At 47.7% G+C, this 26917-nt stretch overlaps 2 protein-coding genes across 6 annotated transcripts; both read left to right on the top strand.

The window, feature by feature from the left end:
• The first annotated feature begins 1593 nt into the window (after nucleotides 1-1593).
• Saa3 (serum amyloid A 3) lies at nucleotides 1594-5040 on the top strand. 2 transcript variants are annotated; one of them, XM_063274266.1, is made up of 4 exons: nucleotides 1594-1649; nucleotides 2149-2240; nucleotides 4279-4417; nucleotides 4773-5040. In XM_063274266.1, the coding sequence occupies exons 2-4, from the start codon at nucleotides 2150-2152 to the stop codon at nucleotides 4909-4911; spliced, it is 369 nt and encodes a 122-aa protein (XP_063130336.1). In that variant the 5' UTR covers nucleotides 1594-1649; nucleotide 2149; the 3' UTR covers nucleotides 4912-5040. The 2 variants fall into 2 exon arrangements, with proteins under 2 accessions (XP_063130336.1, NP_001389030.1); NM_001402101.1 differs by having other exon boundaries at nucleotides 1596-1649; nucleotides 2146-2240.
• A 533-nt stretch (nucleotides 5041-5573) lies between these two features.
• On the top strand, nucleotides 5574-23605 carry Saal1 (serum amyloid A-like 1). Of its 4 annotated transcripts, XM_006229230.4 has the most exons (13): nucleotides 5616-5756; nucleotides 6009-6361; nucleotides 7420-7533; nucleotides 9279-9362; nucleotides 12241-12320; nucleotides 13605-13664; nucleotides 13768-13883; nucleotides 14269-14449; nucleotides 16930-17012; nucleotides 17101-17289; nucleotides 20648-20844; nucleotides 23004-23096; nucleotides 23454-23605. In XM_006229230.4, the coding sequence occupies exons 2-13, from the start codon at nucleotides 6227-6229 to the stop codon at nucleotides 23544-23546; spliced, it is 1425 nt and encodes a 474-aa protein (XP_006229292.1). In that variant the 5' UTR covers nucleotides 5616-5756; nucleotides 6009-6226; the 3' UTR covers nucleotides 23547-23605. The 4 variants fall into 4 exon arrangements, with proteins under 4 accessions (XP_063130907.1, XP_006229292.1, XP_038956897.1 ...); XM_063274837.1 differs by lacking the exon at nucleotides 6009-6361 and having other exon boundaries at nucleotides 5574-5756; NM_001402102.1 differs by lacking the exon at nucleotides 5616-5756 and having other exon boundaries at nucleotides 6198-6361.
• The last annotated feature ends 3312 nt before the right edge of the window (nucleotides 23606-26917 follow it).

The following is a 26917-nucleotide window of genomic DNA, read 5'->3' as shown; positions in this document are numbered from 1 at the left end:
CCTCTGCCTTTAAATACTCTTTCTCCTAGCCTCTCGGGGCCCACACCTCTGTCTCCTGTGTGGGATATGTGTCGGCCCGGAGATCTCTGTAATAGGCCTCTGTAATAAACCTCGCCTTTGCTTATTACATCCAAAATGGTCTCTCTGTGTCTGGGGTCCGCGATTTCCCAAGACTTGAGTAAGGGTCTCTCTGCATGGGATCTTTTAGTTGTAGCTGCTGCTCACTGCTTACTTACTGCTAGGACAACATGAGCCAAGCCGGCCACGGAAGAATCCCTTCCCTAAGCCAAATTAACTGGGTAGTGCCTTGGCTAAGGACCAAGGGACGACGTCTTTGGACAGCTTTTTCCCTTATAGTCACAGAGCTCGAAGTAACTAAAATAAAAAGGTCAAAGCAAGAAGAGGCATTTCTCTTAAAAGCTCCAATGTACGACAACAGTTCTCCAGCACCGTGTCACGCTTGCCTGATCTGCTTCACCCTGCTTCACTTGTACCGAGCTCTTCCATAGCGCCACACCACCCTCTGGCTCGTAGTGCAACCGAGAGTTCTACGAGCCCATTCCTCTCGGCTAATTATTCACCATCTTCCAGCTTCCGTGGTTTATCTACATCAGCTCGTTTCTCCAATGAGATATTCACAGTTCTCTTCTTATAACAAACAATTTGGGACCCCCCCCCCCCCAGCACTGTTCTCCCCCGGGCTTCCGGCCCAGGGCCCTTAGAACAGAAGGCAAACCTGATGCCTTCATCGTATCTGCCATGTCGTTCTTTCTCTAGGGAATTCAGTACATCTCACGGTTTTTCTTTTTGCGTAAAGGGGTCGGGATAGCAAAGGGGAGAAGACCATGGTCTGAATGGTTTCCTCATATGACAAACTCACATGAAAAAGCTAGTTCTGCCTTTCCGGCTCCAGTGGCTGTTTCCTGATTTAGTTTCCCAGCATTCCTGGGCTGCATCTCGCCACTTTCTGCCTGAACCCACGTTTAGTGTAATTTAGCATCCTGGGGGCCTTTCCCACACATATTTATGGTGTGTTATTTCTTTATGACTTTGAAGCAAATTGTTCTATTGTTTAATGTTCTTGGTTTATCAAGGTCTCTGAATTTAATCTGCTCTCTTATCTTCCATAGCAACATGGAGTATATTCAAATCTGGAGAAGAACTTTCCCAGCACTGGGCCCATTCGTGTGGGTGCTAACCGCCAGTTTCTGCCTTCCTTCCTCCTGTTCCCTAAGGCTCCAGCTTAATCTAAACTATGCTTTGAAAGGGCATTAGCTTAGCCTTTGGATTCGCTCCCACGATTTATTACACATTTATATTTCTCTTTCCAATATTGCTTTCCCGTCCTAGGAAATTGCCTGTAAAGGGTTTATCTTGATTATTTCCAATTAGGACAGGGGAGACTCAGAAAGACCTAACTTGCCACATTTCTGAAAATGGCTAGATTTCGCCATCTGGGAAAAGAAGGTATACATGAAGGAAAAGTTATGTTCTGAGAGAGAAACTGTGAGCAAGGGGGATTGCGTAAGACCAAAAGGGGATTGCTCCATAAGGGCAGTGGCAGTACATATAGACGTCTCCAGCCAGATCTCCTCTGCAAGGGACAGAGGCCACTCACCTGGGGTCCCAGCAGGAGTTCACAGCACAAGGTGAGTCACCAGAACTTTCCAACACTTGCTCTTTACAGATTCTTTCCCCGCCAGCATTTGCTTGTTGTGTTTAATGTTCTTTCCCAAATCCACTGGTTAGAATTCACTGGACATAATGCTTCCCACGTGGAACCTGCAGTGTGTTTCTGTGTGAATTCAGGGACAGGTGCAATTAGCCTTCTACAGAGACACTGCAGGGAGCCGTGCTGGTGAAAAAGCCCCCACGTAGCTCTCTAGAAACCTTTACAGCTGGGTTTCAGCTGCCGCGATTGGAATGCAATATGCTTTTATGCTAACGGCCCTGTTTGCAAACCCTCAGACAGTGGTGTTCTAGTGAAGGGGAGAGCTAGAGAACGCTCTGGAGTCGCTTACTTAGCTCTGTTGCTGATCTTAGTGTGGGTCTGTTACTGGTGCGCAAGGGTAGAGAGCTCAGCATTGCAGAAGCATCCTCCACCCCACGAAACAGCTCATTTTCTATGTTTTCCTGGCTCCACAGCAGGATGAAGTCTTCCATTGCCATCGTTTTTTGCCTCTTGATCCTGGGAGTTGACAGCAAAAGACGGTTCCAGTTTATGAAGGAAGCTGGGCAAGGTAGGCTTAAAGGATGGGGGCAGGAGGTTGTATTTGTGAGTTTTAAGAATCTACTTGAGGGGTTGGGGATTTAGCTCAGTGGTAGAGCGCTTGCCTAGCAAGCGCAAGGCCCTGGGTTCGGTCCCCAGCTCCGAAAAAAAAAAAAAAAAAAAAAAGAATCTACTTGAGCAGGAACCACGTAATCAAGGGGGCAAACATGCTCGTGAAATCCCCATAGACAGAGGGGCGGTGTGGCTCTTCCTCAGTAGTTCGGAGCTTTTCTGGTCAGTGTTGACCTTTCTCTGTGAGGATCCCAAGGAAACCACAATGTTTGCAGGGCAGCCTTTCCACAGGAATGTAGGAACAATCTGTAGGTGAAAGATGCAGACTCAATAGAAGTGGGGCTCTGCTGCCCCCTTGTGGAGAGTGACGAACACTTCACTTCTATGTCTGGTTCCAGGGGAGGCGCAAGAGAACCGGTGCTGCCCCAACCCACAGTGACAGCAACCAAGGCTAATTGAGTTTTCAACCCTGAATAGGCATTGTTCAAGGAGCATTGCGTATGGAAACGAATTAGTTTTAAAATTAATCTTGTGGTGTGGGTGCCTTTAAGGAAACCGATGCACAAAGAGCACAAATAAGCTATCTTAGAAAACCCCACGAAGAGCAGAATTTACCCCAGGTTGGTCACTATACAGCTTTGAGCACACGCTTAGTTATTTACCTGAGAAGGAGCTGGCCATGGGATGGGTGGAAGACAGCTCCACCGTCAACAGGAGACAATGACTTACCTGAAACATAGGTCTATTGGATCTATTGAGACACAGAAAAGAAACTGTCACCAAGAGAAATACAGCCCACCAGCCATAATGCAAAAAAGTCATTTATTTATTTGCTATTTATTTATTTATTTATTTATTTATCTATTATTTGAGATAGGATTTCTCTGTGTAACCAAGTCCTGGCTGTCCTGGACTCAGCTTGTAGACCAGGCTGGCCTCACACTCACAGAGATCCATCTGCCTCGGCCTCCTGAGTGCTGGGATTAAAGGTGTGTGCCACCGTGCTCAGCCTCACAATGAAAGTTAAATGAGCCTAGATATTAGGTTTTCCCTTTCTCCCTACCTTTGAAGAGATTTCCTGTTTAACATTACTGGATCTGATTCCTTCAGTGCGAACGAAACTCACACTCCTCAGTTTAGATCCTTTTCTGTTTGCCGCACCTTCCTGAGGAGCAGGGAAGAGGGGCGGTCATAAACGATCATCCGAGAACACTCCAGGTGCATTTCCCTCAACCTTTCTGCATAAGAGCCATGGTGGACGACACTCTTCTCCGTTACTGGAGAGTGGGTAGGGGTTTTAAACCTAGTGTGTCACTTGCCATCCAGCGTCTCGATTGTCCAGAGACATCACCTTTGTCGCCTGCTGATGGATTGCTGGGGCGAGATAGATCCTGGGCATCCGGGTGGACTCAGCACAGAACTACACTCACTCTCTCTGCCTGGAGAGCGGTTTCTCCCATTGCTTGTGCTAGACAAGAGCTGCGGCTGCGGTGGTAATTGTACCGCTTGGGAGGCCCGGGCAGAAGGACTGTGAGTTTCAGGCCAATCCAGAGATATACAGAGATGTAGGCTGTCTCTAAAGGAAAAGAGAACACAAGAGAAAGGAAAGGAACGGAAGAAGATGAAACGGAGAGGAGGAAGGGAAGCGGTTCTTTTCTCACACCTAAGACCGGAAGTTCCCCTGGGCCATTTCGGAGAGAGCTTCATTCTATGACCATTGTCATTTGATGAAACACTCTCTAGGGATCATCTCTCCTCTTCTCTACCTGCTTTTTGAACAGCTAAAGATAAACAGCAGCAGAGCTAAGATGGGAATCCATCGGAATAAAGCTCGCTCCCATGTGCTTCTCACACAGACGTGGGTCAGTGAGAACTATTTATTTCAAGGCAGCGGCATCTCTGTGGGCTTTGGGAAAAGCTGGGATGAGTTGGATAGACGTTTCAGTCCTCTGTTTTGCCCAAACACAACTGTCCTCATCACTCTCTTCCCTCTCCAGGGACCAAAGACATGTGGCGCGCCTACTCGGACATGAGAAAGGCCAACTGGAAAAACTCAGACAAATACTTCCATGCTCGGGGGAACTATGATGCCGCCCGAAGGGGTCCTGGGGGAGCCTGGGCTGCTAAAGTCATCAGGTAACTCAGGTCTGGGTGAGCAGAGCTTGCTTGCTTTGGGCAGCCGGGAAGGGGCGCTGTTCTGCATTCTGTGCGTGCCACCCACTATCTCTTGATTTCCTCCCTTTTCTGTGCCTCTTACCGGGAGTGGTTAGCTGTGATATGATTGGTTGGTGATAACTCCTCCCTCTCTTTCCTGGTGCTGCTCATCCAGCGCGAGGGGCAGGATAGGGGTTTACTCAGGCAGGATCAAACCAGCCTTTCCCTCCCCGGTGTTCCTGGGATCCTCTTACAGCGGTCTCTTGAAGAGGGGAGTTCTGAGGGTGGGGCTAGTGCCCATCAGCTCGGTTATTAATCTTGTGTATTCTAATTACAGTGATGCCAGAGAGGGTATTCAGAGATTAATAGGACACGGAGCAGAGGACTCAAGAGCTGACCAGTTTGCCAACAAGTGGGGCCGGAGTGGCAAAGACCCCAACCACTTTCGACCTGCTGGTCTGCCCAGGAAATACTGAGTTTTCTCTTCATGTTGTTCCCGGGCGCGCAGCCCCCCAAGGAAAGGGGCAATTACTGAGTTGAGTTATTTCCTAAAACCTGGATCCCTAAACATCCCAATGTGCTGAATAAATGCTTGTGAAATGCAATTTGTCACTGTCGTTTTGAAAGAGCCCAAATGGGCTAATGTCCAGCAAAAGACCTTGGGTGCAGAGGGGCTACCAGCAACAAACAATACTCATGGACTACCCAAAGAATGGTGGACCTTGGCGTGGGCCGGGTATCCTACTTGTTCCTTGTGATCCCAGACTGCCCCTATGAGTCTGAGCCCTACAACCCTGCTCCCGGACCCCGACCTACACACACCACCCCCTTCGTGACTGTCAGCAGGTGCTCGATGAAGCACATGGGTAGCATAAAGATCTGACTGACCAGCCACTAGAGGGGACAGATGCCACCTGGTTCACAGATGGGAGCAGCTTCTTAGAGGAAGGAAAAAGATGGGCTGGGGTGGCAGTGGTAGATGGAAACAGAGTCATCTGGACTCAGGCCTTACCAGGAGGCACCTCTCTGCTCAGAGGGCAGAGCTCGTTGATCTCACCAAAGCCCTTGAGCTGGGTAAGAGACTTAACATATATAAGGAGAGCAGGTATGCCTTTACCACAGCCCACCAGCAGAGGGCCTGCTGACATCCGAGGGCAAGGAGATTAAAAACAAAGAAGAGATTCTGGCTCTGGTAATGGCCCTCCACGACCCAGCCAGGCTGAGGAAGGGACTCTGGTACACCTCAAGGGGAAAGAAGATCCTGCCACAAAAGCAGGCAGAGGCCATAGTACAGCAAATGCATCGATGGACTCACTTAGGGGTAAGCCGACTCATCCAGACGTTTTCAAAAACTAAATATTATGGTCCAGGCTTCAAGTGTCTTGTGGAGCAGATAGTGCACTGATGTGTACCATGCCAAGAGGTAAATGTTTGCAGGAATAAAGAAGACTCTGACAGGAGGCTCCTTGGGAATCGGCCCAGGGCCTACTGGGAAGTGGACTTCACTGAGATAAAGTCAGGATCCTCCTCTTCCCTGGCTAAATATTTTTTCCCTTTCCCCTCTTCGTTCCAGACAAAGGGCAGGTAATACTGATGTGTGTGTGTTCTGTGCTCACTCGTGGTCCTGAGTGGACACTTTGAGAGAGAGACCCCACGGATCCTGCAGGTTCCCGATCACGCGGGAGTCTGACTGCAGGGGGCGCTGTGAGCGAGCAGCGCCGGGCGCGTTGGGCTCTCTGGCGCGTCCTCTCGCCTACTCCGGGGCTTCCGGTTCTGTTGGCGCGCGCTGGCATGGATCGCAACCCGTCTCCTCCGCCGCCTAGCTGTGATCAGGAAGATGAAGAGGACCTGGGTAGTGGAGACCGCATCGGCAACACGGTCTACAGCAAGCACTGGCTCTTCGGCGTCCTTAGCGGGCTCATCCAGGTGCGGAGACTGGCGCAGGCGCCCTCCGTGCCAGGGGAGTGGATGGGATGCTGGAAGTTCGCGGGTGCCGATTTACTAACTTGCCAGAACTACACCACGCACGTCTCTACTCCGCTTTTACTTCCTAACCCCATTGTCACTTATGAACTCGAGACCCTACCATTCGTGTTTTGTTGGCTCTTGTTTTAGTGTAATGCATAGTTTGGAGTCTGGACACCCCTGATCTCCAAGACGCCAGCTTATCCCATGTTGGAAGCATGACTCGTTAACCCAATTCCTCGATTTCTTTCGTAGTTTCTACAAAACAAGATAACCAGTATTATCGTACACAAGATTTTGTATAATTGAGATTATAATGAGGCTGCCAATAGGTGTGGGTTTTCTGCCTGTTGCTGTCTATGCCGCCAATTTCTGTTTCTGTTTGCTCCGAGCCATTTTCTACATTGCCAAAACAACCTTCCTTTTTTATTATTTCTAAAGATTGTTCTTGTGTCTCATAGGAGGAAACTTTCTGTTTCCTAACTGGGTCTCCAAGGCTGGCTGCACCCTCTTCAGCCATATTACCATACATTGTGTTCTAACACCAATAGACTGTTGGCCATCTCCAAACGTGTGTTATGCTTTCTGAGCTCTTGTAGTCACCTCCCAATACTCACCTCCTTTCCCCAGGACAGAGTCCTACCCTTCCCATAAGATTTAGTTTTCTCCTTTTAAGAGAAATGTCTGTCTTCTCCCAGGAATAGGTCCACCATAGTTTCACCAGTTCAACTCAGTCAGCCTTTTCCTATTGTGACTGTCTGATTGTATGTCTTTCCTACATCAACCCTACATCATTTAAAACCAAAAGGTTACGTTGTTGTTCTCATTTTTCTGCCGCAGCACCTACAGAGAGTACTTGAAGAGTATTTAATGTATAGATCTATTCAAGGTGCTAGATTTTAGAGATTTTTGTCAGAGGAGATACTTTTTAAGATACTGAGACTTCTAAGTGGTAATATTTTACCCGAAGAACTATGAGTATTTTAACTGATTTTTTCCCCCCCTTTATGTTTCTGAAGACTGTCACACCCGAAAGTGTCACATCTGGCCCAGAGGATGAGGAAGAACAGGTGGAGCTTGCTGAAGAAATGGAGAATGAAATTTGCAGAGTCTGGGATATGTCCACAGATGAGGTAATGTGGATGGGATCGAGATTCTGAACAGAGTGAGGAGGTAGTGAAAGGGCTGGAGAGATGGCTCAGTGGTTAGGAGGACTGTCTGTCCTTCCAGAGGTCCTGAGTTCAATTCCCAGCAAGGACATGGTGGCTCATAGCCATCTATACCGGGATTTGAGGTATACATGTAGATAGAGTACTGCGTACATTGTCTTAGTTAGGGTTTTACTGCTGTGAACAGACACCATGACCAAGGCAAGTCTTATAAAGGACAACATTTAACTGGGGCTGGCTTACAGGTTCAGAGGTTCAGTCCATTATCATCAAGGTGGGAGCATGGCAGCGTCTAAGCAGGCATGGTGCAGGAGGAGCTGAGAGTTCTACATCTTCATCTGAAGGCTGCTAACAGAATACTGACATCTAGGCAGCTAGGGTGAGAGTTTTAGCGCCCACACCCACAGTGACACACCTATTCCAACAAGGCCAACCTCCACATGTGTGGCCCTCCCTGGGCTAAGCATATTCAAACCATAACATACATAAAATAAATAGATAAGTAAAAAGGTTCATTCCCTCACTGTTTGAGGAAAGGACTGTTCAGTGATTTCAGTCCCTCCAGTTTGTGGTTCAGAGTATGAAGTCACAGGAGGTATTAATGTTAAAATCGTACCTTTAAACACATGTACAGTTCCATCCTGTGGACATCATAGTGTATTTAACATAGATGTGAACTAAGACAGCTGTGACATCACTAAGAGCTGCTGACACACGTATATTTAGTTTTTGTACCTTACATGACTAGGTGAGATTCATCTCTCTGGGGCACATGTCCACTCTTGGGTCACCTGTTTGGTGTGCCCCTTTTGATGATACGGGTGAGACAAAATCTGTAGGGGGAAGTACCAGGCTGTGGTAGTTACATTGCAGTCAGGATTTTTTGTTTCATTGCCAGGTGGTGTGATACACACCCTTAATCCTAACACCCTGGAGGCAGAGGCAACTGGATCTCTGAGTTTAAGGACAGCCAGGTCTATAGAGTGAGTTCCAGGACAGCCAGGGTTGCACAGAGAAACCCTTTCTCAAAAAACGAAACCCAACAACCCCTTTCCCTCTTTTCTATTAAGGATTTTGGAAATCTAACTCCTGATATTTCAGTTTTAAGTTCTAAGTTTAGGTTTTAAGTTCTTTTTTTAGAAAAAAATAGTTATTTTATGTATGAGTGCCCTATCTGCATGAACACCTGCATGCTTAAAGAGGGCATCTCATTATAGATGGTTGTGAGCCACCGTGTGGTTGCTGGGAATTGAACTCATGACCTCTGGAAGAACAGACAGTGCTCTTATCCATTGAGCCATCTCTCCAGCCCAAGTTTTAAGTTCTTACTGGGTGAGATTTAGAAGTTGGCTCTTTCCCTGTACCCTCTTACACCTTTTTCACCCCCAGCTTCTAACAGTCAGCAAATGTGTTTGAATAAGTCAATGGAAGTTCTAGGTGGACAGAAAAAGAAACCTCCATACAGAAAAGAGGAGGGTCATTGTCTGGTGCATCACAGCCAGGTTTCGATTGGTTTATGGGTCCCACTGTCTTGGGACCAGGTACCACAAAGACTCCTATGTTTCTTTTGCCGTTTTTTGCACCGTTCCTGACCTTAGGTTTTCCCTTGTGGAGGAAAGGAAGTCAGTGTGAAATTAGACTTTTAGGGTTGAATTGTGAAGCTTGAAGCAGGATCCAGCATTAGATTTGATAATCACTTTTGTTCATAGGATGTGGCTTTATTTCTCCAAGAATTTAAGGCTCCGGACATATTCATGGGGGTGCTGACCAGATCCAGGTGTCCCCGATTAAGAGTAAGTACATAGAGTTCTTTTCCTTGCTTTGCTTATTAGCTCTAAGCCAGTAAATCAGTGGACCAATACTTGTTGAACATTCTTAGGTAACGCACTCCTTGAAAGGACTCGGTATGTAGAATTTTAGATTTGGACTAGATGGGGGAGGGAGATCGATGCTCTGATTTAACAGCTGTGGAAACCAGATGGGCACAGCCATGCACAGCCACGCCAGGCTGCTAACATGCTACAGGACAAGGGACAGTGTAAGCGCTGACCGACTATTTGTGTCTCAGTTGGCTGTTCCTTTCATTCACAAAGCCCTCCGCTGCCTAAAACCATCCTAAGGTGGTTGTCACTCAGGACTTCACTGTGATCGTGAGAACTTCGTGCATGCTCTTCCTGGTCCAGGGCTGCCTGCATCCCGTCTCACCAGCATGGCGCCGGTGCTGTCCTTCCCTTCCCTTTCTGGTCTGAGTCAGTAACTCAGCGTGGCACTTTTCTGCAAGGTCCCAAGAACAATGACGTAAGCAGTGAAGTGTCCCGAGCTTTACTGCCATTTACGTCTCTGTAGAGCACGTGACGGGTTCTCAGTACGGGTTGCTCTATGAGACACACTTAATAGATGGAAGAGTCTCAGAGAACGTGTCCAATCTCACAGCTTGTTAAAGACAAGCTAGGGTTTGAGCCTAAGCCCGACTCTACTAAAACCCGATTGCTACTTCTTTTTTAAAGATCTATTTATTTACTATATATGAGTACACTGTAGCTGTCTTCAGACACACCAGAAGAGGGCATCAGATCTCATTACAGATGGTTGTGAGCCACCATGTGGTTGCTGGGATTTGAACTGAGGACCTCTGGAAGAGCAGCCAGTGCTCTCAACCACTGAGCCATCTCTCCAGCACTCTGAATCAAGATTTTTATTTATTGGAATACTCTGCCCATATTGAATCCTTACATTAACTTGAAGTGTCAGCAATTTTGAGGAGTTGTCTCCTGGATGTTACTATTTTAAATGTATTGAGTCAGTTCAGGAATTCGCCACACTGTTGTAATGTGTCCTAGTCACAGTCTGCTAACTTGGGTCCTCGGCCTGTCTGGATGGTGGAATCACTAGACCACCAGCATACATTGTCACATCCCACATCGTGGTACTGCGCCCCCCTTAGGAGTGTCTGATGCAGCAGGTTGGGGCAGGACCCACGATGTCCGCTGTGTTCCCTGTGACGTCAGTGCTTTAGACCAGGGTCATACCCTTTTCAAAAGCTTTGTCCTACAGGACCTTTAAGAGTCAGGCCACATCTCCACGTGGGAGTCTAGGCAGAGTTTGATATCTGGGGGTGGGGTGGGGAGGGAATTCTCATGAGCAGCCCGGTCAGGAGGTGGTCCTTTGGCAGAAAGCTCACTCATTCTCTCTCTGTTGATAAGAGAACGTGTTTTCTGCCCCAACACTCTTGATCTTTTCCCAAAGTTTGATCCACCTGCGTTTTAGTAGAACTCTCACACTTTCATTATACTTGTTCCCCTTCCTGTTTCTTCCTATGTCTCAGTCTAGACTCTGCCCAGGTGCAGACCCTTGCCTTAGAGTCATTTGTATAGTGAGTCCCTGCACAGTTACGATGCAGGCAGGGTTGAGCTGGCGATCTCCATCTCAGCCTGCAAAGCTGGGGTTACAGGCACATGCTGCCACAGCCAGCTTAGCTCTGATTCTTACTCTCAAGTTACAGCTCTCTTCACGATACCATGAAACCCCGACTCCCCTTTTAGTAACTGGCGCAACGTCCGTCTTTGTCCAGGGACGTTCAACCTTGCATGCTATATTTTCTAATCCCCGTCCTTCATTCTAATTCAGTGATTATCACACGGAGCCGTGTGGCCTTGGTAAACACTGGCTCTGGAGGCTTTGCTCTGGGCATTCTGATTCTGTTAACAAATTCCCTAAGTATCACGTCCCAGCAAGTGTGGAAACCTGGACTGTGTAAACGCACCGTGTCCTTTTGTTTTCGTCTTTCTTGTAGATGTGACTGTTACTGTAGCTGGGAAATGGAGGTAATTTCAAAGTAGCCAAGCCTTATGTTCTCTCTTCGCCTTCCCACAGACTGTTGGCCAGACCTGTGGAGTCTTTGGCTCCATGCTTTTCCGTGCCTGCCATCCCTGCCTCACTGGTAGTGGCCCCGTCTTCATGGGCTGAGCATCCTGCTACCTGACATCCGGGCTCTGGGTTGCCGCAGCTTCCTAGTGGGAGATCTTGGGCAGATTGCTTGACTCTCCTGGCTCCAGTGTCCTCATTTGAAAAGGGACAGTACAGTCCCCATTGTGCACTTACTGCGTGAAATGATACAGGACAGCACAGTACGGTGTCCTGTTGAGCCCCCTCCTTGAGAACCTTCATGGCTCTGGACACCGTCCCATATCAACTCCAAACTCTTTTTTTTTTTTTTTTCTTTTCTTTTTTTCGGAGCTGGGGACCGAACCCAGGGCCTTGCACTTGCTAGGCAAGCGCTCTACCACTGAGCCAAATCCCCAACCCCAACTCCAAACTCCTGATCATGGCAGTCAGGTGCAGATAGTCCTAATCCTTTCCCTCTGCTGTATTATGCTCATGTCTGCTTGGGTTTCCTGCTGCTCTCTCCATTAGTCCTCTGTGTAAGAATCCTTTGCGCCATAACCTTTCCTTAATAACTTGCACCTCCCGACTTCCTTTGTGTCTTTTGCTCCTTCTCAACCACCTGAGCTGTGTGAGCTGAGTGTTAAATATGGATGCTGGCAGTGCACCTTCATACCCTGCCTCCCCGTCCCTTCCCCTCAAACTTGGTGCAGTACAAGGCTTTGTTCAAGTTGCTATTCTTTGTGATAACTTTATAGCCATTGTGACCTGTGAAATTTGACTTGACAGGAAATCTGTGTGGGAATTTTAGGGAATATGGCTTGCTTCCGGGAGATATGTGAGTCCGTCAGCAAGTGCGAGGATCATGGGTAAGTCCTACCACCCAACAGCGGTGTTTCTTGGGATGGGTTCTAAGTTTCTATCCCAGGGGAATCCTGGTCCCTGGGAGAGGTGGGAGTGTGGAGTGCTCCATGTCTCAGGAGCACTTGTGTCGATGAGGCTGAGGCGTCTGTATAGCTGTGGACATGACTCAGGGCGGGGCCCGTGCATCTGTGGGCAAAGGCAAAGTCCTCATAGTAAGTGGGCTGGTTGAAGAGTATGTAGAGCCTAACCTGGAGCTGGGGGCAGCATAGAGAATCCGACGACTCAGAGCTAGTCTGAGAAACTCAATTGCCGAACAGTGTTGCTCTGTGAACTTTGACCTGCCCATAGACGGGAAAATAAAGGGCCACCTCTGGAATTAAAAAGGCTCAAGCCTAGAGGCTACTTCTCCTCCACAAGCCAGGAAGCTTTGGGCAGAGTGCCTTTTAGTGGTGGAGTCTCACTTAGGAGGCTACCACAGATCTGAGAGCACTGTGCACCTCCATGATTCTCACTTTCTTATGGATGGTTCGTGGCTGTTACTGAGGTTCTTAATGAAGTCTGTGTCCAGCATAAGTTAAAGCTATTGTCCCAGGCAGTTCTTATCAGAGGGTCATTCGGTTTATCCCCGTTCTCAAGTACCTGGGCCTCTTGGATTGTTTTTGTTACGTTCACACACAAGGTGAATTGAAGAACAAGTGAACGGTGATTTTGTGTCACTTGAAAACGAATAAAAAGATGCACGGATAACGGAAAGATCTTTTAAGGAAAAATCATGAAGTTCTTCCATATCAAATTAGATGTGAAATGTGTTTAACAGAACCGCAGAGCAGAGGTGACTGCCGGAGAAGGCAGGGTCGCCTGGGAGAGGGGACTGCGGTCTGGGGTGGAGCGGAATGGGGGCTGCGGGCGGGCAGCTGTTATTCCTGAGAAACGTGAGTGCTGGCTCTACAGAGAGTTCCCAATCTGTGGGTCGTGACCCCTTGCGGGTCCCATATCAGACATTCATATTATGATTCAGGTCAGTAATAGAAGTACAATGATGAGGTAGTAAAAACATCTATGAAATAACAGCAAAATAATTGTAGGGCCGGGGTCCCTCATCATGAAGGGTTACTGTGTTAAAGGGTCGCAGCCTTAGGAAGCTTGAGAGGAAGCTCAGGATTCACCTGCGTCTTGATGGGGTTTTCTGCGTTTACACTCCGTCTTATGATTTTAAAAATGCGTAAGTGAAATGGAGAGTGGTGTTTGCAATGCGATGCGTGAAGCTGCCGCTCACTGTGGCTCTGCAGGCAGGTGCTGCTGCAGTGTTTGTGCGACTCAGACCCACCCACCCTGCTGGAAACCTGCAGGTACGTGGTTCTCACAGGGGGCCTGGGAAGGCAGAGGGAATTCCCTGCTGTTGTGGCCTTTACTGTTGTCCAGGTTGATTCTGAGCTCACGTTTTTCACGTAGGTTGTTGCTTACTTGCCTTTCCCAGACAGAAGTGGCCAGCGTCTGGGTTAGAAGGATCCGCGAGCATCCATCTGTTTACGCTAGCGTTTGCTTCATTATGTCGAGTTCAACGAATGGTAAGTCACCACAGAGTGTAGGGGGAAGAGTGGGTCAGTTCATGTTTTCACTTTTACAGTATGTGTATCTCTCACATGCTGGTGAGTGCCTGGTGCCCACAGAGGCCAGAAGAGGGTGTCAGATCCCCTAGGACTGGAGTTATAGACAGTCGAGAGCTGCTTGTTGTGTGGGTGCTCAGAATCAAACCTGGGTGCACTGGAGGAGCAGCTGGTGCTCTTACTGGCCGAGCCATCTCTCCAGCCCCAGGAAGCCACTCAGCTCTGCAGGAGGTTAAATGGGCTGCAGGAGGCACCCTGGGAGGGAGCGAGGCCTCAGCAGACTCGGCTCTGGGAGCAGCCGGAGATGCTGTACTTGGTTTCTCATTGAACACTGTCTTCCCTGCAGTTGACTTGCTGGTGAAGGTCGGGGAGGTCGTGGACAAACTCTTTGACTTAGATGAAAAACTCATGCTGGAATGGATTAGAAATGGGGCTGCCCGGCTTCCAGACCAATCCCAGGAGGACTCTGAAGAGCAGCCCGTGTTTTCCATTGTACCCTGTATACTGGAAGCTGCCAAACAAGTACGGTAGGTGAATTCTTGTACAGAACGTTGTAGGAAAATCCACTTGTTCAAGACATCCCTAGACGGAAGAGTCTTAGCTTCATTCAGTGTGTAGGATGCATGGGTTCATGATGGCAGAATATTTTCTCTGCAGGAAACTTAAGCGTTGAAATCGTTTGATCTGGTGTGACTTGCTCATAGGTGTGTTGTCAGTGTTCTTAGTTACTTGGGTCGACCAGAGAGAGAGAGACACAGACACAGACACAGACAGACACAGAGACACAGACACAGACAGACACACAGACAGACACAGAGACAGAGACACAGACACACAGACACCACGGGATGAATTCAGGCTCTGAGAAGTCTTTGGAAGAGCAGCTCCATAAAGCTAAGCTAACAGTCTCTGACTAGTTGCAAAGGGCTGCTTCAAAGCCTAGGTGCCATCCTTTGGGGATTTGTGCCAGATTCGATGATTCTGTTAAAATTCTGCTACAGTGTTTAGCTTGCTGTGGCTACCAACAGCAGTTTTATGTACTTTAAATAAAGAGGAAGGGTTTTCTTGTTTTATTTTATGTTGACTGTGAAACAGCTCCATTGCACAGACTTGTTTTCTCCCTGCTTCCTCCTTGTGTCTGTACACCTGTCTGCATAGGTGGGTGACTTGGGGGCTTCAGTGTCTTGTCATGAGAGGCAGGAGTTTATAGGTTGTTAAAACAATTTATTACTAATTACTACAATATTAATATTTGAATTATCCACCTAGTTGTTAGCATAGTTTCAGAACTGATTAGAGTATGTTAAATGCTATTAGTTTTATATCTTTTATCAAAATGAAGTTTAAACTACACACACACACACATATCACACACACACACATACACACACCACACACACACCACACACACACCACACACACACGCACACACACACACACCACACACCATACACCACACATACACACACATACCACACACACACACACACACACTACACACACACACACCACACACACACAGACCACACACACATACACACACATATACATACACACACCACACACACACACATACACACACACATACACACACATAAATATACACACACACACACACCACACATACACAGACCACACACACATACACACACACACACACACACACCTGCTTCTTCAGGATTCCCAGTGTGTAAATTGTGCTGTTGTCATCTTGTTTGGAGAATGGGGGAGAACCGGAAGTCCTTACTCGCTCTTCCCCACCCAGCTCTCCTCATGGCCAGTCAGCTTCTGAACCGTGCTCCTGGCTCATCCTGGGATCCCATTCTGGCAACCAGGCCTGTTGTCTCTGGCTTGGGCAAGTGCCACACTCCCCTACCTTCTGAGCTGCCTGCCTTGCTTCTTTCAAGACTCAGCCTTACGGCTGCTTTTGCAGGGAGCGCACACCTGTCTGAGTTCCTGTGGCAGGCTTTTCAGTCGCCTTCTTAGGAAATGGGCCAGCTTTGCAAGGCTGGCACACAAGCCTCTCTACAAAGCCTTTGCGTAGAAGCCCCCACACAAAGCCTGTCCATCTGTGCCCTTGCCTCAGCTCACTGTCGTTCCATTCTTCAGATGAACCCAGCTCTTTTGCCTTCAAGCCTTTGCTCAGGGTGCCTCTTGCCCAGGCCGCAAACACCCACACTTGAGATTTCTGTGGAAGCACCGTTTCCCTTAAGATCTCTTCCCTGACTGAATTTCTGTGTGCTCTTCAGTGCCTGGGCCCTAAGTGTTAAAGTCATTTCATTTTTAGGTCATTACCCCTTTAATTACCTACTTTCCTCCCAGACCAGTATTCCTTGTGAAGGTGGGGGTAGCATCTTAATACCCTCTGCCTTCCTGGCCCCTGGCAGTAAGTGCCCCAAATGATAGATATTTGCACCAGCACAGCTAAACCAGTACTTGCCCCCCTCTTCACTTAATTGTCTGGTTGAAGAAGCAGCATTTTGGGCTGGAGAGATGGCTCAGCCGTTAAAGGCTAGGCTCACAACCAAAAATATAAGAAGCAGCATTTTGAGTTCTAAGAATACAAAGTGTTGAGCAGAAGAGAGCCTCAGTACCATGGTGCCTGGTGCCGTAGGCCTCATATCCCTCCCATGAAAAAATCTCAGTATCACACACGTGTGCATTCACACACACTCACACACTCAGACTCACTCTCACACACTCACCCTCATTTACACACGTCCCATATACATTCACACACTTATTCACAGACATACATGCACACACATACTTACATACATGTTTACACACATATACTCACACGCACGCACACTTGTTCACACATACACCTCACACACTTCCACACTCACAGACAGACACAGACACACCCCCTTTTTTTCTGTTTTCCCCATTCCAATGGAGGTGCTAGTGAGCGGAGTCCGTATGGTTGTCTGTTCCACACCTGCTGAGAGAGGGAATGACTGAGCCAGTGAAGTTACGAGTGCTTTTGCTGTTTCTGTCCGCTCAGTTCTGAAAACCTGGAAGGGCTGGATGTTTATATGCACGTCCTACAGCTGCTCACCACGGTGGATGATGGGGTTCAAGCAATCGGTAAGGCCGTTTCTTGGCGCTCACTGAAGTTGCTCATTTAAGTGTTCATTAGCTTTAAAATGACTACTTTTTAAAAACGTTTCTTAAGTGCAGTGTCCTGATACTGGGAAAGACACATGGAGTTTGCTTTTTGACCTGGTGTGCCACGAATTCTGCCAGCCCGATGACCCGCCCGTCATCCTGCAGGAGCAGAAGACAGTGCTAGCCTCTGTCTTCTCAGTGCTGTCTGCCATCAGTGCCTCACGGGCCGAACAGGAGCACCTGAAGATAGAGGAAGGCAAGTGAGGTGTCACCACGCTGGACTGGTGCCCACCAGATCGCCAGGGCCAGGCGGCATGCGCTGTCGCTGGGTTTCTCTCTCACCTTTTCTCCTCAGAAAGAAAGTATCATTATTCAGGACCCTAGTCACATAAAATATTAGATACAAAACATATGGGAATGTTTATAAAAGGCATTGAGGAGAGGTGTGGGGTGCAGCTCCAATGGGGTGCAGCTCTAATGGGGTGCTTGCTTAGCATGAGCGCAATCCTTGTTCAGTCCCCAGCACCGAAAAGAAAGCAGCACCAAATGGCGTGGTCAATCCACAGGTACCCCTTGCTTTACCATGAATACATCCTAATGTCCTCTGCATTTTATTAATTGCACTGCTGAGCTCACAGATCAGCCGCCACAGGGCTTTAGGGCATCTAGTAAGGACCGCTTTAGGGCATCTAGTAAGGACCGTGTCTCTTCAGTCTGATGTCTCTGTTTTTGACGGCGTGGGCAGCTTTGACTTGTTTAGTGCAGAGCCCCAAGTGCTTGCTGATCTTTAAGTGGGGCTGCGTTGAGCATGGGCTGTGTCGAGGAGGGAGTGCACTGTGTAGGCCTGCCCGTCTCAGAAGCCGTTCTGTGCTCAGTCTACAGACCTCGTAATATTTGTGTTAGGTTTATTCCCAGACATTTTATCTTTGGATAGCTGTTCTCTGTCACATACTTTCTTCTCACTATTGTTGGGCTTTATGAAGCTGTTGATTTGTATATTAATTTTGATTCTAGCACCCTTACTGACTTGCCAGTAGTTTGACTTTGCTGTGCTTAGGGTTCGACCCATGGCCTTGCATACGTAGGTGGACATCCTGTCACTGAGCTGTATCCATTCCCTGTCTTGTTGCTCTTGAATTCTATCTGCCTGCCTGCCTGCCTGCCTGTCTGTATGTATGTCTAATGTGTATAGGTGTTTTGTCTGCATACATGTGTGTGTGTGTGTGTGTGTGTGTGTGTGTGTGTGTGTGTGTATGTATGTTTGTATGTATGTGTGTGTGTGTGCACCAGCTGCCTCGTGTCTATGGAAGCCAGAAGAAAGTGTTGGATCCCCTGGGAAAGGCTTATGAGCCATCATAGGGGAGCTGGGATTTGAACCAGGGTCCTATGGAAGAGCAGTCAATGCTCTTAACCACTGAGTCATCTCTCCAGCCTTTGTCTTACAGTTTTTAGTAATAGGTTCCACGATAATCCTCAACTTTATCTGAAGTTACACGTACTTTGTCATATTTTTTTGTCTGACTTCTTTTTCTTATCTAAGTGTGTTGCCTAGTGTCTCTGGTGTTTTAAATACCTGGTGGGAAACTCTCGTCTTCTTCTGACTCTGTAGGTAATGTCTCAAGAGCTTCACCCTTTAGTGTTACTGGGCATAAAGTGCTTGTTTTTTCCATTCGAGGATGTTTTGACATTTTCCTGTTTTAATATATATATTTTTCAACAAGTAAGCACTGTTTATATTTAAGGAGGGGTTATTAGTAAGTTATTTCTCTGCCAGTGAAATCCAGTGAAAAGCCAGGTTAGAGTATATTAAATGTTGGTGTATTGGGAAGATGCTCTCAGACGAGTTCACTGGCCCCAAAGACCAAGGCCAGGGAAGTCACCATGGGGGGAGAGTTAGGTGGTGGGAGGGGGAAGAGAAAGAGAGAAAGGGTGTGCATGCAGGGTGAGAACAGAGACAGAAAAGGGGACCAAAGTGTCTGGATTATACAGGGAGGAGCCTCTGGGGGAAGGGCAGCCCAGCTCCTGGACTAGAGAGTTCAAGGTTGGGGGCGGGGTGTGCCAGGGAGGGACTGAGAGATTCTGGGAGAACCCGGAGGCCCAGTCTGCTTTGGTAGGTAAGGTAGGCAGCTCAGTCCTGTTTGAGGGTCTGAAACTTGTTGACAAGTGACACTGAACAGCCTGGGGGAGCTGGTGGAGGTCGTCATGTGGAAGCTCAGGAGGAGTCTGCACATGGAGACTAAGGGCACTGTGTACTGTGTGTTGGAGTCTCCATACGGCTAGGGTGGCCTCTGAGTGAAGAGAAGTAGTGCAGCTGCTGGGGAGTAGAGTGCAGGGCAGGACCTCGGCCGTGGGTGAGGCAGGGAGCCATGGAAGGCTCAGGTTGACTAGATGTGGCTGATTGTGATGCCCATGGGCTGGTAAGCGTAGGGAGTCATGAGTAAAAAGGGAGAAGGGGGGCAGGCTGTGTGGCATCAGAACAAGCAAGGCTCTAGCTTTGATCAAGGCAGGAACAGTAGCAGTGAGGGAGGATACTACCAGATGGTCACTTTAGGGATAGGAAGAGTGGTGGTTTCTGTGCATGCGTGCGTGCGTGCGTGCGTGTGTGCATCTGTCTGTCTGCCTGTCTGCCTGTCTGTCTGTCTGTGTGTATGTGTGTGATGACTGGCTTTAAACATGCTGCCTGTTGGTGTCCTGGTGGAGGTGGTGAGGGGCAGTGTAAGTTAGGAGCTGGGGAGAGGCCTGAGCTAAAAATGCAGATGTCGGGGTGTCAGCTGTTGAGTTGCTCATCTCCTAAACCTCAGAGATTTCTTAGGCTTGCTTTGATGTGAAAAGCTGGGGAGTCCTTATCTCCTACTGCAGATGTGTTTATCTTACTCTCTCTTGTCGTGCAGTTTGGCCAATGAGTGCTCTGTGTGTGTGTGTGTGTGTGTGTGTGTGTGATCTTTCTGTGTGGCACAGAGTTTTTCTGTGTGAGACCAGCAACATCCCTTCTTGATGTCACAGTACTAGGCATTCTTGCTGCAGGGACCCCTGTCCCCAACGTTACATAGTTTTATATCTGCGCAGAACAGGGGCAGACTGTTAGCTCCCTGTTACAGTTAGCTCTCTCCTTACTGCTTCAAGCCCTGCAGAGGAGCTCTGTGGAGTTGGGGATTGTTCTAGTTTCCTGTGCTTCTGTGATACAGCACTGAGCAAAAGCAACTTGGAGGGCTGGAGAGGTGGCTCAGGGGTTAGAGCACTGGCTGCTCTTCCAGAGGTCCTGAGTTCAATTCCCTGCAACCACATGGTGGCTCACAATCATCTGTAATGGGATCTGGTGCCCTCTTCTGGTGTCTGAAGAGAGTAACAATGCACTCACATACATAAAATAAATAAATGTTTAAAAAAAAAAAAGCAACTTGGATGTGGGGACACAGTTCATTTGAGGTTATAGGTTACAGGTCGTCATTGGTGGAAGTCAGAGCAGGAACCAGAAGCAGAAACCGCTCTCTCTGCAGACCCTAAAGGATATGTAGCACTAGTTCAGGATGGATGGATGGATGGACGGATGGACGGATGGACAGACAGACAAAAAATGAGTACTTACTTAATTTTATTCTTTTAATTCCATGTAGGGGATCTTCCTCTAATTGACAGCCTAATTCGGGTGTTACAAAATGTGGAACATTGTCAGAAGAAACCAGAGAACCCCTCAGAGTCTGATACAGAAGAACCTACGATCTGTGGTTCCACCCAAGATGACTTCCATATGAAGATCTTGAAGGACATTTCATGTGAATTCCTTTCTAATATTTTTCAGGTGTTAACAAAGGTAGGAGGGAAGTATTGGTGGTTTCTTAAGCAAACTAAGATTGCTTGATATCCTGAACTTGAAACTTTTAGGAAAGGAGTGGGTGTCCTGGGATAGAACTGAGCCGGTACCCTGGGAGAGGTGACCGGACAAACGCTGGGCCACTTGTTGTGTCCTCAGCTCTACTCTTATTTTTTATGGAATTAAAAACTGTTTTTTGGGACTGGGGATTTAGCTCAGTGGTAGAGCGCTTACCTAGGAAGTGCAAGGCCCTGGGTTCGGTCCCCAGCTCCGAAAAAAAGAACCAAAAAAAACCCAAAAAAACCAAAAAACTGTTTTTTTTCTCCTCCCTTCTTTCCTGTCTTGTTTGATTCTGGGATTGAGACCTGGGGTTTTGGGCTTGATAGGCAAGCAGTCTCCCTCTGAGCTGCATCCTCAGCCCCGTCTGGGGTTTTGTTTTAAGTGGAAGTCAGAGGCCATCTTGCAAGAGTATATTCTTTCTTTCACTGTTATTGTTTTATATATAAAAGCAGTATGACTATTTTACTCAATTTGGGAAGTTTTTTTTGTTTTTTTTTTTTTTTTCTTTTTTCTTTTTTTTTTCGGAGCTGGGGACCGAACCCAGGGCCTTGCGGTTGCTAGGCAAGCGCTCTACCACTGAGCCAAATCCCCAACCCCAATTTGGGAAGTTTTTATGTTATTATCTGTAGTTTTAAAATAACCGATGTGGTTTTTGTGTGTGCACATGCCCACAGGAGCGATAAAAGGCTTATTGACAGACTACATTACTAACATTTATATGGATAATTTCCGACATGTGAAAATGTTGATTTTGTTTGGCTCTTATGAGTATTTATGTTAAATTCAACAGGTGAAATTTTGTGCCCTATTTTGATTTATGTTTTTTCTTATTAGTGAGCTGGGATTATCTTTTAATATATTTGTGTATTATTTATGTTTCTTCTTTTTAAAGATCTCATTTTTTATATTTTGTATTGGTGAGGGGAAGGCTACTGAGGTGGCTCAGAGGTTAAGAGCACTGGCTGTTCTTCCAGAGGTCCTGAGTTCAATTCCAGCAACCACCTGGTGGCTCACCACCATCTCTAAAGGGACTTGATGCCCTCTCCTGGCATGCAGGTGTACATGCAGACAGAGCACTCTTACATTAAAACAAAATACATAAATTTTAAATTTTTGTATTTTTGTGGTGCTTAGAGTCAAACCCAAGACTTTTCAAATGCTTACCAAGGGCTTCACCACTGAGCTCCATCCCTAGCCTGATGTATTTATTTATTTTGACTGTTTATTCTTGGTAATACTTCTGTCTTAGTCACTCTTGTACTAATGTGAGGAGACACCATGACGGAATCAACTCTTACACGAAAGAAAGCACTTAGACACCCTTCTTCTAACAAGGCCACTCCTAGTCCAAGGCCACACCTCTTAGTCCTAATCCTTTCAAGTAGCGTCACTCCCTCTGACCAAGCATTCAAGCCTTCGAGCCTGTGGGGCCATTCTTATTCAAACCACCGTAGCATCTTTGTTATATTGCTTTCAGATGATTTTTAAGAAATTGTTTGTCATTGCTTTAAGTTTTGGAGGAAAACACAAACATGTTTCTTTGTCTTTTAAGTTACAGGGAGAGAGCAGGAAGGTGGGTTGATAAAAAACCCAGGACACGTTGTAAAACTTCTTAGATGCCACTTTTAGGGAGTTTGGATTTAATCTTGAGAAAACTGAGGTGCTACTGAAACCTTTTCCTTCTTTTAAGCAAGTGGAAGGATCGATTTGGAGAGATTTTTTTCAAAAGCAGCAGGCATAAAGGAATAGAGACGAGGGCTGGGGCCAGCCAGCCGGCGAATGGGCCGAAGGTTGGTAATCTCCAGGGGAGTGGAAGTCTGGAAACTGAATAAGGGAGACGAGGGAAAGCCTCACATAGACTCCCAACAGTGGGTGGGAGGAGTCAGCAGGCGAGCAGGACAGGTCTCAGCCGTGGCCCAGGCAGCAGTGTGTGTGAGCATGTGCCCTCCGCTGAGAGTAGCTGTGTTGGGGTCACACAGGCTCAGTGCAGGCGGTGCTGATGCACCAGCTGTGACCGTATATACTGACGTTTATGTTTGCAGATGCAGCATCAGACGGTCCCCTTCTCTGACATTACATTTTTCTTTTGCCTGTCATAGGAAACCGTGGCCCAGGGACTGAAGGAGGGCCAGTTAAGTAAACAGAAATGTAGCTGTGCATTTCAGAGCCTCCTGCCCCTCTACAGCCCTGCGGTGAGTATGGTGAATGTACAGGGGCTGATTCCATTGACAAAAATGATGGTATACCTTCCGGGACTTGTGCCTTGTGGGAGAGATGGCATGAGGGGACCTGACAGCAAGGGGGTTAGGATAAACTGTCAGTGAGCTACCCTACAAGGAAGCAGTGGGAGTCTGTGACAGCCAAGAGGGAAGGAGCTGGCTAGGGTCGTCCCTTCTAGGGTCAACACTGGAGTATTTCAAGTGGAAGTCTCTTGTTTTTATATTGGGTTATTTGGCAGCCCCAGGAGGATGTTCTCATAGGTAACCGCCAGTGTCTTTAAAACCACCTTTTCCTCTGCTGCAAACCTTGGTTCTTTGTGTGACTCCCAGGTGGAAGACTTCATTAAAGTCGTGCGTGAGGTTGACGTCGCTCTTGCTGAAGACCTGGAAGGCAGCTTCCCAAGTGTGAAGGCACAGACCTGAGACCCAGGTCGGAGCTTCTGCTGTCCGAGGAATAAACTTCGTGTTTTCTGTGGTTTGAAGTTGGCGTCCGGATGATGGTTTAAATGAACATTGTACAGACCGTGGTTTCGTAGTCTGCCCTGATGCCCGTCTCCTCCCACTTGTATTCGTGCTAGACACTGGTCTTACCACCGTCACCTCCCTCCCCTCTGTATTGAGTTTATGTTACTGATGCTCAGTGGAGGAAGAGGAAGTCCAAGCGTTGTTGCAGTTGCTCCTACCGTTGGGAGGGGACTCCATGGCAACTCTTACAAAGGACAGCATTTAGTCGGGGCTGTCTGACAGGTTCAGAGGTTTAGATTATTGTTATCATGGAGGGAAACATGGCAGTGTGCAGGCACCAAGGTACTGGAGAAGGGGCTGAGATTGTACATCTCGATTTGCAGGCAGCAGAAGGGGACTGCGTGCCACCCTGGGCACAGTTGAGCCTAGGACACCTCAAAGCCTCTCCCCCACAGTGACACTTCCTCCAGCAAGGCCACGCCCACCCCAGTAAGGCCACACAGCCTAATTGTGCCACTCCCGGTGGGCCATGCATTTCAAACACATGAGTCTATAGGAGCCATTCCTATTCAAATCACCATATTTGTCAAAGCAAATTTTCCAATGTTGAGTTGTAAGGATTCTCTTCCGAGCCATGAACTTGGCTTTTCTCTGAGAACTTTGTGTCCATTACAGTCTTTAGTTGCGGCACAGAAACTCCTCATATGGTAACTTCTTCCAGTATCTTTGTGTATCTCATGCAATTCGTACAGAAAACGGTGCAGACTGGAGAAGTGTCCATCTCCTTTCCCTGTCCCAGTGGCCCACCACGCAAGCCTTTGTACACTTACTTCCTTGTAACCGTGAGGCCTGGGCTATGTCTTCCACCCACTCAGGGGTGAAGAGGAAAGGAGCACTCTGGAGAGTTCTGCCTTCCTTCCCTGACCTCTGTGTGCCTTGTATCTAAAGTCCAGGCCCTGCCCAGGCTCCCTGAGGGGGAAGGCGTGACTGTAGCTGCTCTGAGCTCAGTTTGCAGACTTCTCCGCATTGTCAGTGACGACACGACCTGGAAGCGATGCTTACTTTGCTGGGGTTCTGCTCGCACCACCCTGCTTCACAGGCAGAAGCAGGGACCCTGGTGTTTGGTGTGAATGTGTTGGCAAGACTGTTTTCAGCATGAATCCGGTGATTTTAAGTAAGATCGAGGGACTGCCACAGCCTCTGTGGTCTGTGACTCTCTGGTGTGTCTTCGCTGTCCCCACTCCTTCAGGAAGATATCCCCGGAGCTATCCAGGCACTTGGCATCCGGTCTGCAGTACTTCTCGTACCAACCAGAATTCTTACTCGTTTTAAAGAGAATCTCACTTACCCACAATGAGGCCAGTTTTACAAACCCATTCCAATTTTCCCCAGAATCTTTTTTAACATAAGGGATTGGTCTTGCTTTATACTTTTCCTTAAAGGATTTTTGTTAATAAAACACGAAGATTCTGTATTGGGGGTATAAGAACTCACTCTTCAGTCTGGAGATGAGTTGGTTGCTGAAGGCATTGCTGCTGAGGAGAATTGGAGAACGCAAGTGCACGCTCACACTTGACCTGACTGGCAGATTCACCTTGCATTTTCCTGTCCTCGGGGCTAACCGTAACGCTGGACTGTAAGGTTATGTGTTCTTAGTTAGGGACCAGCTCATGTGTGCCACGCTGGATCCCGTCTCAGCAGCACATTGACGTCATTCACTAATGCTAAGACTCGGTATTACTCTCGTGTAGATGAAGCGCACGGAACAGCACTTGGACCTGTTGCTTTCGCTAACCCTTGTGCATGCATGTTTCCTGTTGCCTTTATGAGAACACACTTTCAGAACACAAGGGCTTCTGAAGGTGAGGGTGCCCCTCAGAGGACAAGTTAGAGAGAGAGAAGGAAAGGTATGATGTAAGAGGGCCAACCGACATGCTGTTTCCTGCTTCTCGATTCCGGCTGGCCCCTTACCGTCTACTCTTACTTTCTTCTGGTTTTCAGGCACTACAAACTTCACATTGGTTTGATGTGCATGACCACATCCTTAATCTGTCAATTAGAATAGTGTAAAAGAAAACCTGGCCAGTGCTAAAACTTGAGTCACATATGATTCGGGGAAGTAACACAGAAATGCAGCCCTTGGATCTGCTGCAGTCATCTTTAAGGATGGCACTCTGTAAGCATAACTGCGGACCTGGGGAGTACACGGGCCTGTGAATCTTCCTGTGCTGCAGGTGTGGGAGGGAGAAAAGTTACAAGAGGAACAAGAATTAGCAAACATGCTTGTGTAAATTGTGATACCTGAGTTTCAGTCCAGGTTCTGAGGTATCTGACCATCTCGGAAGAAACATGCTCTTGCTTTTTGTAAAGGATATTTAGTACCTGACCACCGAGGTCCAGCTCCACTCTGGTGGGTCTTTATTTTATCTCATTTCTTTGTCTGCTCCAGCTCCTTAGACTTAAATGGGTTTTTCCTCCATCCTTAATATTTCCTATTGCTTTGGCTTTGGGTTACTGACCTTGAAGACACTGGCATATAAATGGGAAAGTTCAGGAGCTACCCCTCAGCATATATGCTTGTGCTGAAGTAGATGCAGACATCGAGACATAACCTGTGTCTGGGGCTCGGCACATCTTTAGTGAGCACCGTTTTCTGCTTTACAGAGTTGAGCTGTGTGAATACCAGTGCAGAAGTCACTGAAGCACAGGATGTGCGTGCTGGCTAAGGCACGCTGCCTGCTCTACCAGCATTCTTCAGGCTCCTCGTTAGCCTAGTTCTTCAAAGGGCGATTTTACAATGACCTAGGGCTAAACCGGCAGACATATCAGAAAAAGGAAAATTGGATAGACATTTCTTTGAATAGCGTGTTTCTGTATTTTTCTTGGTGTTGTCCGAGATGGCGAATAAATGTTGCCTTGGGATTTACTCTAGGCCTGCCTGGCCCTAAAGCCCCTCATCACTATACATCACATCACTGGCAGCCTATACGTAGGCATGGATCAGCTCCGGAGGCATTTTAAAGGTATTTGCTTCTCCGTGTGCCTGTCTCTGTGGCTGAGCTGCCTACCTTCTCCCCTGTTAGCATGTCTGACTGAGAAAGGAAGTGATGTCTGAGCAAAACTGGCCAAAAATGGTTGGCTCAGGACTACTAGATTCTGTATCACGGAAGTCGTAAGGCTTGAGTTCTGGCCTGGGGCAGCCTGTCAGTCATTGATTGTCTCACAGGTACATTTTGGCACCAAGAAAACAGATGAATAAACACACAGGCAGCACTCTGCGGCTACCACAGTGGGTGGGGCAGACAGAAATCTTGCCCCAGTGGGCTGGC

Source organism: Rattus norvegicus, chromosome 1 (assembly GCF_036323735.1).
Source record: "Rattus norvegicus strain BN/NHsdMcwi chromosome 1, GRCr8, whole genome shotgun sequence".
NCBI lineage: Eukaryota > Metazoa > Chordata > Mammalia > Rodentia > Muridae > Rattus > Rattus norvegicus.
This window is presented reverse-complemented; position numbering and strand designations above follow the sequence as displayed.